The 14,571-nt window shown below is 33.6% G+C and overlaps 1 protein-coding gene across 1 annotated transcript; it reads left to right on the forward strand.

Annotated features, from left to right (window-relative positions):
• The first annotated feature begins 1,126 nt into the window (after window positions 1-1,126).
• On the forward strand, window positions 1,127-12,473 carry LOC139492184 (sorbitol dehydrogenase-like). The gene is made up of 10 exons (XM_071280364.1): window positions 1,127-1,281; window positions 3,269-3,302; window positions 4,038-4,202; window positions 4,913-5,072; window positions 5,281-5,399; window positions 6,101-6,166; window positions 7,748-7,926; window positions 10,459-10,580; window positions 11,706-12,044; window positions 12,385-12,473. The coding sequence occupies exons 1-9, from the start codon at window positions 1,228-1,230 to the stop codon at window positions 11,863-11,865; spliced, it is 1,059 nt and encodes a 352-aa protein (XP_071136465.1). The 5' UTR covers window positions 1,127-1,227; the 3' UTR covers window positions 11,866-12,044; window positions 12,385-12,473.
• Window positions 12,474-14,571: the final 2,098 nt, after the last annotated feature.

The raw sequence follows: 14,571 nt of genomic DNA on the forward strand, positions 1-14,571 counted from the left end.
AAAAAGTGGTTGAGAAATTTTTGGTTATACCCCTTTTAATACTAATGCACTAATGCACTAATGTTTCAAATGTTTTGAATGTGTTATGGGCGCCTAGCTCCTCGTTTGGGGATTTAAAGTGGTACACTCCCAGCGATATTTTATATTTAAGAATTGAATGATTCTTTTTGTAAATTCATTGAGGTGTAAAAGCGTTGACCGAAGTACATTTTGTGTAAAGCGCAGAAGCGTTTCATTCTAAAAATGTGCGCTAGGTCAAGGCTTAACACTATGAAATTACAAAAAGAACCATTCAATACTTATAATTACATTTATTTTTAGCTAGGATCATAAAACACGATTTCTATCATATTCCTTTAATTTACTGGGTCGTGTTCAATATCGTAGCAGCTATATACGTAGCTGCTATCGATATCTATGTAGACACTATATAGGTTAGCTAACGTTCAATAGACAAAAATCTACGCAGCACTTCGTAGCCGCTACGATATATATTAAACGCAACCATGTACACTTTATGGTGGGACCTCGTATCATCTTCATTGCGTAATGAATGTTATATTCCAGGAGGACGCGAAATTGCTGTTAGCCAATCACATAGCGGTATCATAATGATGAAACATACATCTGAATGTAATTATGAAGTTTAATATAATACATCACACGCACACAACACAAAGAATTTATACAAACTAAAACATAAATTGTATCAACAATTATAAACATATAAAAACTTATTCGGATGTTATACACAATGATGGATCACTATAGAAAAGGATTCAAGACGTATAGCATTTACTGTAGAATGATCTGCCGGTTTTTAGTGTTTTTTTAAAAATTAATTTCCTTTTAAAGACTATTCCAGATGAATTTCATATAATTTAAATTTCCATGGGAAATCATGGGAAAAATTAGAAATTATTACAAGTGTTAAAAAACCCTGAGTATTCTGAAAAAGATTGCAAGATTTTAAGATGATGGTACTGCAACTAATAATTGTTTCTAAGAAAGTGTTGGTCAGTCAACATGATGATAGTGTGTATACAGCTCTCCAGGTACAGCTACGTCGCCTGAATTTTATTTCCACATAGTAATGTGTTTTTCTTGTTGTTCAGTATACCTTTTCCATCGCACTTTATCTTATCACCTAGATATTGAACCTAGTTGATTACATTTGGTAGATAAATCTAATGTGTTTACTTTTGAATAAACTATACGATCGTGAAGATGTCGGATACTAATCTTTCAGCAGTACTTTATAAGAAAGGTGATCTCCGATTGGTAAGTTTAGCCATGCATAACCATAGACTTCAAACTTAGAAATATCTTTCAACTTTCACACAACTGACGACTCCTTTATAATGCAATTTTCTATTTACACTGTACTGTCTAAGATTTACTAACATACGTATCTAATATACGTATCTAAGACCATCTAATATACGTCCTTGGCACTGTGCAGACTGTTGTAATGGTCTGTCTGACCCAGGTGATGTATTCACGATCTCGGGGACTAAGTTATTTATCTAGCTACTGTTACACTTTGACATGTTAGAAGAAGATATGTAAAACAAAGTATGTTGATATATCATACACTACGTTTATTAAATGGATGTTGGTCACCCTCGACATTCCATTGTTGCAGTGAATGGAGTAGAATACATTGATAACTTCTATATATCTGGAGAAAGTTTATACCGGTATATAACCTTGCAACGTCAACCAAATCTGCGAATGGCTTTCTTTAATTAAATCTGTTTCAGACACACCGCTTATTTCACACATGTAGGACAGTGGCCATCCGTACTATATAAATCTGTTATTCCTAATGTACAGTATCAATGTATTAAACAGCTTTAATTTATTACTTGAATGTGTACTTAGTGCATATATACAAGTTCACTTTATATATCTTCCAAAAAGCGGATACATAGTGCTTTCAAGGCGTACGTCCTCTTTCTCTTTAATCGGAGAAAATACATGTTATGTGTGAAATGGTCCAATACAATTGTCGTCTCGCTCCGCTCACCATTTTACATAAAGTATGTTCACTTTTATGGAATAAAGCTCCCCTTCAAAAATATCTAGTGACTGCGAGTTTTTATTGGTGGAGAAGGCCGGGGATAACTTAGTCCGAAATTACTCTGACGTCCAGCGGCTGTTTTGCCAGACACTGCCAAGCTTGTCTGGCAAAACTGCCGCTGGACGCAGAGTAATCTCAGACTACCAAGATCTCTGTTTAGTATTCAATTTATAGTTTCATATCATAGTTAAAGAAAGAATTGACATTACACGACTTTATAGGCTTCAATATTTAATGAAAAATAAGAAGATATGGTATGATTCCAATGAGACAATGAATCCCAGCCAGAGACTGAATTATGCGCAAGGTTAGCAACTTTAGGTCACTGTCTGGTCTTCGACAATGAGCAAAACCCATACTGCATAGCAAGCTTTAAGATGCCCCGAGATGACAAATGTTAACATTCAAAGGAGAAGACTAACGGGTTGATTCATGAAAATAAAACAATAAACTTATAAAAACAAATATAAACGGTAGCATCAAACGACAAACATGCACTTAATTACAGACTCTCGAAATTTGTCGGGGTTAAGCATATTTGTTGATCCAACCCTCCATCTCACATGGGACAGTGATGTAACAGCACATCACAAGTCTTATCCTCTTAGGAGTTACTTTTGGGCCTTTATAAAAAAAAAACGAGCGCGATACTTTTGGGCCTTTACAAAAAAAAAACGAGTCCGACGATGGTAATTTCAAAACATATGCATGCGTTGTGCACACGGGAATCATGATGTTTGTTTTGTAGAGCCTCCTATCTTTAATACAAATTTCAGTAAAAAGGGTCACTCGATTTCATCATTTTCTCTGGGATTGGAAGTTTAAAAGACAGAATAACTTTTCAAGCATTTATTTTTAATATAAACTTTATATTTTATTTTAATATTTGTTTATTATGAGATATATTGTAAAACTACAGTGGCGGATCCATGGACCCCCCCTTTTTTGGACGATCAATGCATTTGAATGGGGACATATAGTTGGAACCCCCCCCTTTTGTCCTGGGTTGGGAACCCCCTTTTTAAAATGGCTGGATACGCCCCTGTAGTTATATAAGACACATGATGTGTTAGGCTCTGATCCTATCCATAACAGAATATAATTATATTAGGTTCTTGTTTTTCTTTTTACCAATGATGCCCTTTATGGGCTTATCTTAAAAATTCTTATTTTTCTTATTTACAGGAAGATAGGGGTATTCCGGAGCCTGGTCCCGGTGGTAATTATAATGTACAAAAGACTATCTATTGGTGTCCTTCGGCTGTTGTCTGCTCTATGGTCGGGTTGTTGTCTCTTTGACACATTCCCCATTTCCATTTTAATTTTATCTATGTTTTCATCTGAAGATATGAAGGTTCTTTCTTTCAATTAAAGCATAAAAAAATAACATCTCATTTTGAATAGTAGTCTTCAACTTTTCAAAGTCGACAACAGTTATTTCTATATGCCCTCTTCTTTTTTTTTCCTAAGCATATCTGAACGAATGTTATATGATATTGTTTTGATAAGAGCAAGAAAACATCAAATAAGTGCAATAAGTTTTAGAATTAAGATTATTATTCGAAAAATAAGGCATACAAAAAAGAGAGAGAAAAAAATTTCGAAACTCCTGTAGGAATTGGGGATTAACCTTCTCTGCTTCTGCTGGAAAATGTCACTACATCCATCTAAGCACACATTGAATAAATGAAAATAAGCTTAAATGTTATGGAATATTAATTACTCTAAAACTTTTAAATTTAACACCAAATTGAAGAGAAAAAATGTCCCATCTGCGCAAGCGCCCATGGTGGAAGAGCGAAATAGTTGATGTACATTATGAATTTAAAAAAAAATATAGGTTATTTAAAGTATAAAGTAAACATGCTGAAATAGAATTGACATTTTACACTGTGTTTATCATGTTGCTAATTCCATCTTCATGATGTAAGTTCTATAAGTCGGATACTTGCAGAAGTACAAATTTCTATGCAAAAAGTTGGTATTTGTGGATCAGATGTGAAATATTGGACAGCAGGAGCCATTGGAGATTTTATTGTCAAAGGTCCTATATTACTTGGCCATGAGGCCAGCGGAATAGTCTCAAAGCTCGGACCAAATGTAAAAAATCTTAAAGTTGGTATGTATTAGCTGATTTTTGCTTTATCTTAATTGAATTTTATACATTATGACATAAGTTTATAAGTCGAAAAAATAAAATTTATTTGAATGAGTTTTGTTGAATGAAGTTAAAAAAAAACAAAAAAAAAAACGGAAAAGAAAATTGACAGAAATGTTTCAGAAGAGATTAAAATGACGATTAACATGTAATTGATGGTGGAAATTTTGACAAATTATAGTAAATTACACGCACTTGATGCTTGAAATTGTACTTTTCAAAAGTTATCCAACTCTAGGATGACTTAGAGCAATCGTTAAAACTACAAATTCTCTGAAAATTACCAAAATATTAGTAATCACACTTCTGTAACGATATAAATGTAATTATCAATATAATATCTATAGTTTCTGGACCATGACTTGCACATACACCTCCTCATCGTCATTCTTAATAAGAAATCCTCTTTAAAAACTATAATTATAGAAATAAGTTCGTGTGTAATGCTATATGACGGTCATAAAAGTCAGAGGTTTTGCTAGCTGTAAAACCAGGTTTAATCTACAATTTTCTACATAAGGAAATGCCTGTACTAAGTCAGGAATATTACAGTTGTTTTCAATCATTTTATGTGTTTGAGATTTAAAGTTTGCCAATTGAAAAGTGACTTTCTATTTTGAATTTTCCTTGGAGTTCGATATTTTTGATATTTTACTTTTTACATACTTTAGGTGATAGAGTAGCAATGGATCCACATATCACGTGTAGATCATGTGAGTTCTGTAAAGCAGGACGGTATAACATGTGTCCAGATCTGTTCTTCCTGGCTACTCCCCCAGACAGTGGTGCTTTGGCAAGATTCCATGTTCACGCAGCAGATTTTGTTTTCAAGTAAGTAGAAACTTTAACAGGTGCGAGAGCACGTGTCGTCTGGTTTTTATTGACAAAAGATGAAAATATGATAATCAAAAATAAATATGAAAAAAATATCATGAAAAGTTTGATTGAAAACTTTTTACATAATTATAATCACATATGATTTGACGCTCTACAAAACAATGATCTGCACTTAAAATAAGTAGCTTGTATTCTTTTTCAGACTACCAGACAATGTTAGCTTTGAAGAAGGAGCATGCGTAGAACCTCTATCTGTTGGTCTCAATGCTTGTAGAAGGGTTGGTGTCACTATGGGAAACCATGTACTTATAACTGGAGCAGGTAACATCCGAATATTCCATCACCGTTTTTTCAGTGATTTCACTGATTTGCAATACTAACATATGAAAGAACTTAACTGTATATAATATACAGAGAATATCTTAGGATTCTCACAAAACAAGCTTTGAATTGCATTTGCTTGAATGATTGCTTGGAGTTAAACGCCATTTTAACACTTTTTATTGGTAGAGGGAGCATGATAGAACCCACGACCTCCTATAGTAAAACTGACAATCCTAGTCAATTAAGATTCGATCTCACCACCACAGTGTTGACTGGCTAGTTCGACTTCTCTGACCACTGGGCAACGATGCCCCTGCATTGTATTTGAGTTGTACAATTGTTTTCTTTACAAAATATTTCACGCAGTTCTGATGTGCCTTATCGTGTTGGCTGTCATGCAAATAAAAAAAAAACCGGTCACAATGACCTAGATTTGAAAACAAAAGACTGAGCAACACGAAATTCACAAAAAGGGTGTGTGCACCTTAAGGGGAAGAGACTCTGCTCCACGTATGGTACCCGTCGTGTGTGTTAATTGCTCTTTGAAATATAAACTCGGTTATATCAGTTTGAGTGTATTCGAATATACACAATTTATGTACATGCATGTTAAATACTTTTCTGTATTTGACTATACCAGTATATCATTGTAAAATAGTTTTTGTTAAAAAATTACAAATTTGTTTCTACTTTTAAAGGTCCAATAGGTCTTTGTTCTCTGCTTGTGGCAAAGGCATATGGAGCTGCAGCAATATGCATTACTGGTGAGTAGTAAGATATATCAAAATTTGAAATGCAATCCCATTTGATAAATGAATTGTCAGAAAAAAATACAATAATGCAAGATTATTTGGTTGTCGTTTGTTTAATGTCCAGTGGCAAATATTTGATGAAGTACGAAAGGTATGTCCTTCCAAAGGAGTCTATCGGATAACAAGGGAAATTTGATAAACATCAGCAAATGAGGATGCATGGGATAGGGACAGAAATTGAGCCATGCAACAGGTCACATACGGACCCCTCAAAGACTTTGTGCAAGGATTCTTAACGTTCAGTTGGTTTTGGAAGAGACAAATGCGTAGACGCCATATGCATACTATTGAAATTTTACCGATATCATATCATTATGACAAAACATCTTGACTGAATAACTGAATTTTTTTATGCACTCCAGCATGCTTTTATTACTGGACATAACGCCTTATGCATACTATTGAAATTTTACCGATATCATATCATTATGACAAAACATCTTGCCTGAATAACTGAATTTTTTGATGCACTCCAGCATGCTTTTATTACTGGACATAACTTCAATTGATTGGTTGATATTTTTAATATACAGAAACCAATCTTTCAACCTTAAAATTATGATAAAATAAAACATATGGACTCGATATGAAAATGACCACTACTTTGTCCTTGCTGAATGATCTTATACATTACAGCCTGAATGAAATATGTCATTCAGTTTTGTTCTTACTCCTAAATGATGCTAATTGAGGTGGAGAATCAACAAAAATAAATAAAAATTGCAATATAAAATTGTTCAAACCCGACAAAAACAAGCATTCTATGAGTATTGCATGGCAATATATAGTCCCTTAACGGTTAAACATTCATTGTTGTCTGCTCTATGGTCGGGTTGTTGTCTTTTTGGCACATTCCCCATTTCCATTGTCAATTTTATTGTAATGAAACGAAAATTTAACTTGTTCTATAAATTTTCATGGTGTTAACTACATAAAATAACAAACAAACCTACCACTTAATTCTTCAAACAATTTACCAAAGAAAAGGGGAAAAATCCAAAATGTCATTTATCTTAATACAATGTCTTTTACAGATCTTTTAAAAAATTACTTATTTCCTTTTGAACAGAAATTTAGTAATTAACAAGTATTTCATAAAAAAATAATCTAGGGAAAGTGATTTAACTGAACAAGGAGAAAAGTTAAAATCGTAAATATCGAACTTGACGTGTAACTTGTCATGATAAAACAATACACCACATATCATATCAATATCTTCAAGCATGAAGAAAAAAAGTCTGGAAAACCAATTTGTCGGACTGACAGAGTGAGACAAATAGACAAACAGAGCGCAAACCTAAAGTCCCCTTATACTTTGTCGTTGGGGGACTAAAAATAAGTGAACCACAATTACATGACGTTCATAGATGTTTTCCATTTGCATGATTTGGTGAAATAATATGTATGTAGCAATCATTTTAGCAATCACTGAACGTGCATACTGCCTAAAATTTAAATCTGTGTATGAATGCAGATATTATTTTCTCTAATTAAGAGTGTTGTCTTTTTAAATTTTGTATCAACAATTTGTAGATATTGATGCTAAGAGACTAGAATTTGCCAAATCACTGGGTGCTACTCATACCTACCTAATAGGTAAAGATGATAAACCAGAAGAACTAGGTCATAAAATAGGTCAATTGATGGGTGGACCACCACATCAGACTATAGAGTGTAGTGGGGCACAGTTTTCTGTTGACCTTGCAGTATATGTAAGTCAGTATGTTAATGCAGTCAGTCTGGTTACAGGTATCTTCGCTAACCAAGTCGGGTTACAGGTAGACAGGAAATACTGATTTATTTTTTTTAAACATTGATGAACAAAATTTTAATCTGCTTAAGCTGGGGTCACACATTCACGATTTTTACTGCCGTCCTTGACAGGACCATTCCCGATTAAAATTTGTCAAAAGTCTGATCAAGATCCTGTGAATCGTGGATGGAAATTCGATTTGTATCTTTCGCCAGGTAAAATTCGACCGAGTCTGTCACGATTGCGTCCCGATTCTACCGAATGTAATCCGACAGAGATCAGATAGTGACAAGACAGTGAACCGACGCTGACGGAAGTTATCCGTTCGAAAACTGTCGGCATAATCGGGATGATCAGGTACTGTCGGAACGTAATCCTATCACGGTCCGCTCTATCGCATTGCAAACGGCTTTGTCTGGTCTCAGTCGTATTGTATTCTGTTATTGTCGGGACTTCTCCAGATCATTCCCGTTCCACAGGACACCGTCCCGAATACACAGAACATTGTTAGGAATTCGATCCGATACAGCAGAATCTGTCACGACATAGGCACGATTGTAATCCGACTAGACAAAATCGGCTGAGTTTCCCCGAATGTTACGGGACGCACCTAACTGTCGGGGTGCTTTGCCGATCTATTCGGACCCTTCCCGACCAGTAGGAATCTGTTACGAACTAAAACGACTGCGTTCAGACAATAATAGGACATTCCAGATAATTGAGGATACTAATCCGACTTTTTCACTTTTCGTGTCGTATCGCTGTCTGATCTCAAACGGGAGCAAAAATCGGCAATGTGTGAAGCCCGCATAAAGCTGGGATCACACATTCACGATTTTTATTGCCGTCCTTGACAGGACCATTCCCGATTAAAATTTATTAAAAGTCTGATCAAGATCCTATGAATCGTGGATGGAAATTCAAACTTTAATTAAGATTTGTAAAAAAATAATTTAATCACAACAATCAGTTATTGTTCGGGAAGCGTCGATATTCAACCGTTTCCAAGCGAATTTATCCCCATAATCCCGTTCTAAATCCGCTTCTAATCCGATTTGTATCTTTTGCCAGGTAAAATTCGATCGAGTCTGTCACGACTGCGTCCCGATTCTACCGAATGTAATCCGACAGAGATCAGATAGTGACAAGACAGTGAACCGACGCTGACGGAAGTTATCCGTTCGAAAACTGTCGGCATACTCGGGATGATCAGGTACTGTCGAAACGTAATCCTATCACGGTCCGCTCTATCGCATTGCAAACGGCTTTCTCTGGTCTCAGTCGTATTGTATTCTGTAATTGTCGGGACTCTGACGTGGGTATCATTGACGAATTTAGCATCAATAACGGGACCGGTTTCGGAACGGTTTCGGCAAAAACGGTACGCAATCGACAAGATATGGATGCAATCTGGACTCAATCGGCAGAAAAACAGCAATGAAAAATTTCTCCAGATCATTCCCGTTCCACAGGATATCGTCCCGAATACACAGAACATTGTTAGGAATTCGATCTGATACAGCAGAATCTGGCACGACAAAGGCACGATTGTAATCCGACTAGACAAAATCGGCTGAGATTCCCCGAATTTTACGGGACGCACCTAACTGTCGGGGTGCTTTGTCGAACTATTCGGACCCTTCCCGACCAGTAGGAATCTGTTACGAACTAAAACGACTGCATTCAGACAATAATAGGACATTCCAGATAATTGAGGATACTAATCCGACTTTTTCACTTTTCGTGTCGTATCGCTGTCTGATCGCAAACGGGAGCAATAATCGGCAATGTGTGAACCCCGCATTACCGAATCCCTGTGGTCCCCGCATCTCCACGTAGAGGAGAGGAGGGGACTGGATCGTTACCCTTGGCTAGCGTTGATTGGTTAATTACAGGTTTAAATTACATTTCACATGCGTAAAGATTTAAGTTAATTCATTAAGTTGAATTACAACTACAAATTATGTAACATGTTCAATCCAGAAATTTTAAAACCAGATGCTTTATCTTTAATCAAAGAAAAATAGACACGACTATGAAAGAGGATCTGGATGGGTGTTCTTCATTAAATTTCTTTCTGCTTTAATGATATAGGTATTTTTATCTCTATTCGCTAAACAAAAACTGTTTACATTTTTTTCTCTATTCTTTTTTATTATTTACACATTATTCTCTCGTCTTAAATTTGAGCACCCCATTATCTTTGTACTTTATTTTTTTTGCTTATTTTTCTATATTTGTTCATTTTTTTGCTCATTGTTATCGATCTTGTAAACCCCATTAAGACACGAAGGTAACAGTTTTATTTTTATTTATCTTATAATATTGCTGATCATTGAAGTCTGTTTAGTTTCTCTCTATCTTTATTTAGCCTTTGAGTTTCCAAACAAAACAGAGAGTAAAATTGTCTCCTAATTTAAGGGCAATTACTCCTATAAATAGTTGCAGTATACTTATTATCAATAACATAATTTTCACTTATCTCTTTTAGGCTACAAGACACGCAGGGGCAGTTGGAATCATAGGGCATGGACCACCAAGAGTCTCGTTCCCAATTGTAACTACTGTGGCTAAAGAATTGGATATAAAGGGCTGTTTCAGATATGTCAACACGTATGTTTTAAGTAGATAATGTATCATCAAAGCCTTGACTCTGTTCAGCTCCTCCTTCACCTCTGATTTTCATAATTATGACAATATATGTAAAACTCCAGGAACGATTCAGGTGCAAAACTGTATTACCAAGTTCTCCAGATTAAAAAAAAAACCACTTGTAATTTAAAATAAGGATATTATTGGGGTCTGCATTTCTGTTTAAAAAAAATATTTTACAGACATTTTCTCTTCCTTTTTCCTAAACATTCTCCATTCTTTTCTTCATTTTTGCCCATCACTTTCCATTTTTTTGCCAATCATTCTCCATTTTTTTTTTCATATTTTGACAATCACTCTCCATTCTTTCCTTCATTTTTTGTAAATTATTTTCCATTCTTTCCTTTATTATTTGCCAATCATTTCCTTTTTTTACCTTAATTTTTTTGCCAATTATTTTCCATTCTTTCCTTCATTTTTTCCCCCATCATTCTCCATTCTTTCTTTCCTTTATTCTTTGCCAATCATTCCTTATTCTTTCCTTCATTTTTTTGCCAATTATTTTCCCATTCTTTCCTTCATTTTTTTGCCAATTATTTTCCCATTCTTTTCTTCATTTTCCCCCCCATCATTCTCTGTTCTTTCTTCCATTTTTTTTTGCCAATCATTTTCCATTCTTTTCTTCACTTTTTCCCATCATTCTTTCATTTTTTTTGCCAATCATTTTCAATTCTTTCCTTCACTTTTTGCCCATCACTATCCATTCTTTCCTTTATCATTTTGCCCATCATTTTCTTTTCTTTACTCTGTAACCCCTTCCAGACCCTAATTATTGGAACCATCTAATTTTAATTCAATTTTTCTAAAAAATGTAAATAATTGCAGCAGGAGAATTTCATCTGCAAATAATGGAGTGATAATTTTTTGCGTGTGGTTTTTATTTTTGAAATTAAAAAAAATCTTGAAAAATATGCCCTTGCTTGAATTTGATCTTTAAGGAAAGAGTGTGAATTTATAAAATCTCTCAAACAATGCGTTGCTTTTATAATCCCTCTCCAAAATTTAAACTACTTTATAAGTACAATGCACATGAAATGAGTTGTATATTTGCAAGATTTAATAACTGTTTCTTAATTTGTATTTCAGATGGCCGACACTGATAGAGATGATATCTGCTGGACAAATTAATGTCAAACCAATCATAACACATAACTTCACCATTGAAGAAACTTTACAAGCATTCGAGACTGCTAAAAGTGGTGCTGGCATTAAAGTGATGATTGACTGTGCCAAGAAAATGGCTTAATAACTAAACTGTAAATTCAGAAATTGATTTAGGCGAATAATTCGACTGAATGATTTTCCCAATAATAAAAACTCACATTCTCATTCATGCATCTGTATGCAGATGTTCCTGAAATCGCAATAATTAATCTCACACTTAAGACCATTCTTCACAATTTGCAATAATTTTGAATTTAACAGGCTATTATTTGAACTTGGAATTATTTTTAATTATGGAATTTACATAATTTCTTGTGCTTGAAATTTTTAATAAATTCCATGTTTATTCTGTACTTTAATGTTCTGTGCTGTGCACAACACTTTCTATTACAAAGAAGATAGTACATTTTCAATAGAATGTACTGTGCCGCGCACAACACTATCTATACAAAATACATTGAATGGAAAGTGGTATGAACTGCTCAAAACATTATGATACCAAAGAAACAAAGAATTTATTAAAAATTTCAAGCACAAGAAATTATGCAAATTCTATAATTAAAAATAATTCCAAGTTCAAATAATAGCCTGTTATTTATAGAAATAGTCTGGCAAACTTAATGAGTTTATATTCATTTTCATTATGAAGTCATAAGTACTGGTTATTAAAGATCTTTTTAAACTTTGAAACTTGTTGCTAATTTTTGATGTCATGTTGGGATCTGTATCATATGGTCTTTTTTACATGTTTTTTGTCTTGATATCCATGTAATATTTGCCACTGAACATGTCTTTTTCAAACAAATTCTGATGATAGAGTATTGATATTAAGTACAAAAATCAACATGAATGCATTTTATACTGTTTTCAAGTCAAATATGAAGCTTGTACCCTGCAGCTGTTTCCACATAAAAATTAAACAAGATAAGTTATGGACACTTCAGTATAAAAGATGATAGTTTTTATCATGATTTTTTTGTTAAACATACATGTATATGAAGTTATGAACCCTTGTTAGATTTCATAATCCTTCAAAACTCTATATATATCACTTCAGGATTTGAAGACTTAATATTTTCATTTATCTGAATTATTTATTGTCATATACTAGTAAATGAATTTCTAACAAGGAGTTGTCACAACTGAATTTTTGCAAAAGTATGAAAAGTAACAATGTAGGAAACAAACAGAAAAAAAATTGCTAATACTTTGTAATAATTAATATTTCAAAATGGAGTGTTTTTATTGCAGTTTTTCATCCTTTTGGTCTTCACTTTAGTCAAGGTAAAAGCATAAATAGTATTTTGTTTGTTATTAACTTGGTTTATCTTTGCTAAACTGTTTTAAAAGGAAGCCAAGTGATATTTTCTTGGTGAAAAGTGTATTTCGAGTTTGATCAGTGATATATGGGAGGCAACTCTTGATATATATTTCATATGGAAAAGTGTAGGATTTACACAAAAAAGTCTAGTAAAAATATTTGACTCATACCACTGGTTAAGGGTATATAAGCAATGTTAAAAGCCTTATTATGACTTTGAGGTAAAAAAAAACCAGCAATAATAATAATAATAGCACTGTTTCTTTATTTATGCTTTTTAAAGAATGTGTAGTGATTTTGTTACACCACATCACAACTGACTTCTAAACAAGCCCGAGTCTTTTAAATGCTTACACTAGTTAATGACATCCCTGAGCTGTAATCTGATAAATATACATGTTTATGTACCACAAATTCAGTAGCCTATAGAAAACAAGTGAAGTTTTTGTAAATATTAAGGTTTAGATTGCTTTCATTTTTCTATGTCTACTTAAAATTACACATTAAAGCTGCCAAATTCATGGTCACCTATTTGACTCAAATTCTCATATTTTATTTATAACAATGTAAAACATTTTTCCAAAAATATCAAATAAACAAGTTACAGGACATGGTCTCAATAAGATGTTGCTTCGTTTCGTGTGAAATTTAGCCAAGACACCATCTAATTAACTATCGAGTTGACCGTCTATGACCATATAAGCGATGTAAACATAAACACAGATATAAATAGATTAAGCAACTCGTGCAATTGGATTTTTATAGGTCTGTTAAATTTTGTATTATAGATTAAAAATTTATCTTTATAGTCGTTTTTACCTTCATAAGAATGATTTTGTCTGGATCGAATCAGTTAATCAAATTATTTACCTTTGTTTCACTTTCAATGTTGACATTCTTTTCCTTTAAATACCTGTACACGGACAATGCATGTGTTATTCTATCACTTTCTACAGGGTTAAATTGGAGTTCACATGAATATGTATTTAATGAGGTCGAATTATTCACTTGCAAGTGAATAATTCATTATCAATGATTATTAGCTTAATTTGACAAAATTGAACCATTTTAGCTGATTAAAGCAAATTATTATTTCACTTTTTCACTTTCATTAATGATTGAACAAAAAAAATCATACTTTTGATTTTTAATATATCTTGTAGCTTAAGTGCCCCTTTATTAAAGATGAGAACGGAAATGGGGAATGTGTGAAAGAGACAACAACCAGACCAAAGAGCAGACAATAGCTAAGAGCCACCAATTGGTCTTCAACGCAGTGAGAAAATCCCACAACCAGAGGGGAACCTCAGCTGGCCCCTTAATAGAAATGTGTACCAGTTCAGTGAAAATGGATGTTATACTTAACACCATAGTATCAATACCAATGGAACGTATTAAGATATTTTAAATTAGACTTTTCCTTGATTTGTAATTTTAGTTTAACATATTTTTAGAGCAGATAGATTA

This window comes from Mytilus edulis, chromosome 10 (assembly GCF_963676685.1).
Source record: "Mytilus edulis chromosome 10, xbMytEdul2.2, whole genome shotgun sequence".
In the NCBI taxonomy this organism is placed as follows: Eukaryota; Metazoa; Mollusca; class Bivalvia; order Mytilida; family Mytilidae; genus Mytilus; species Mytilus edulis.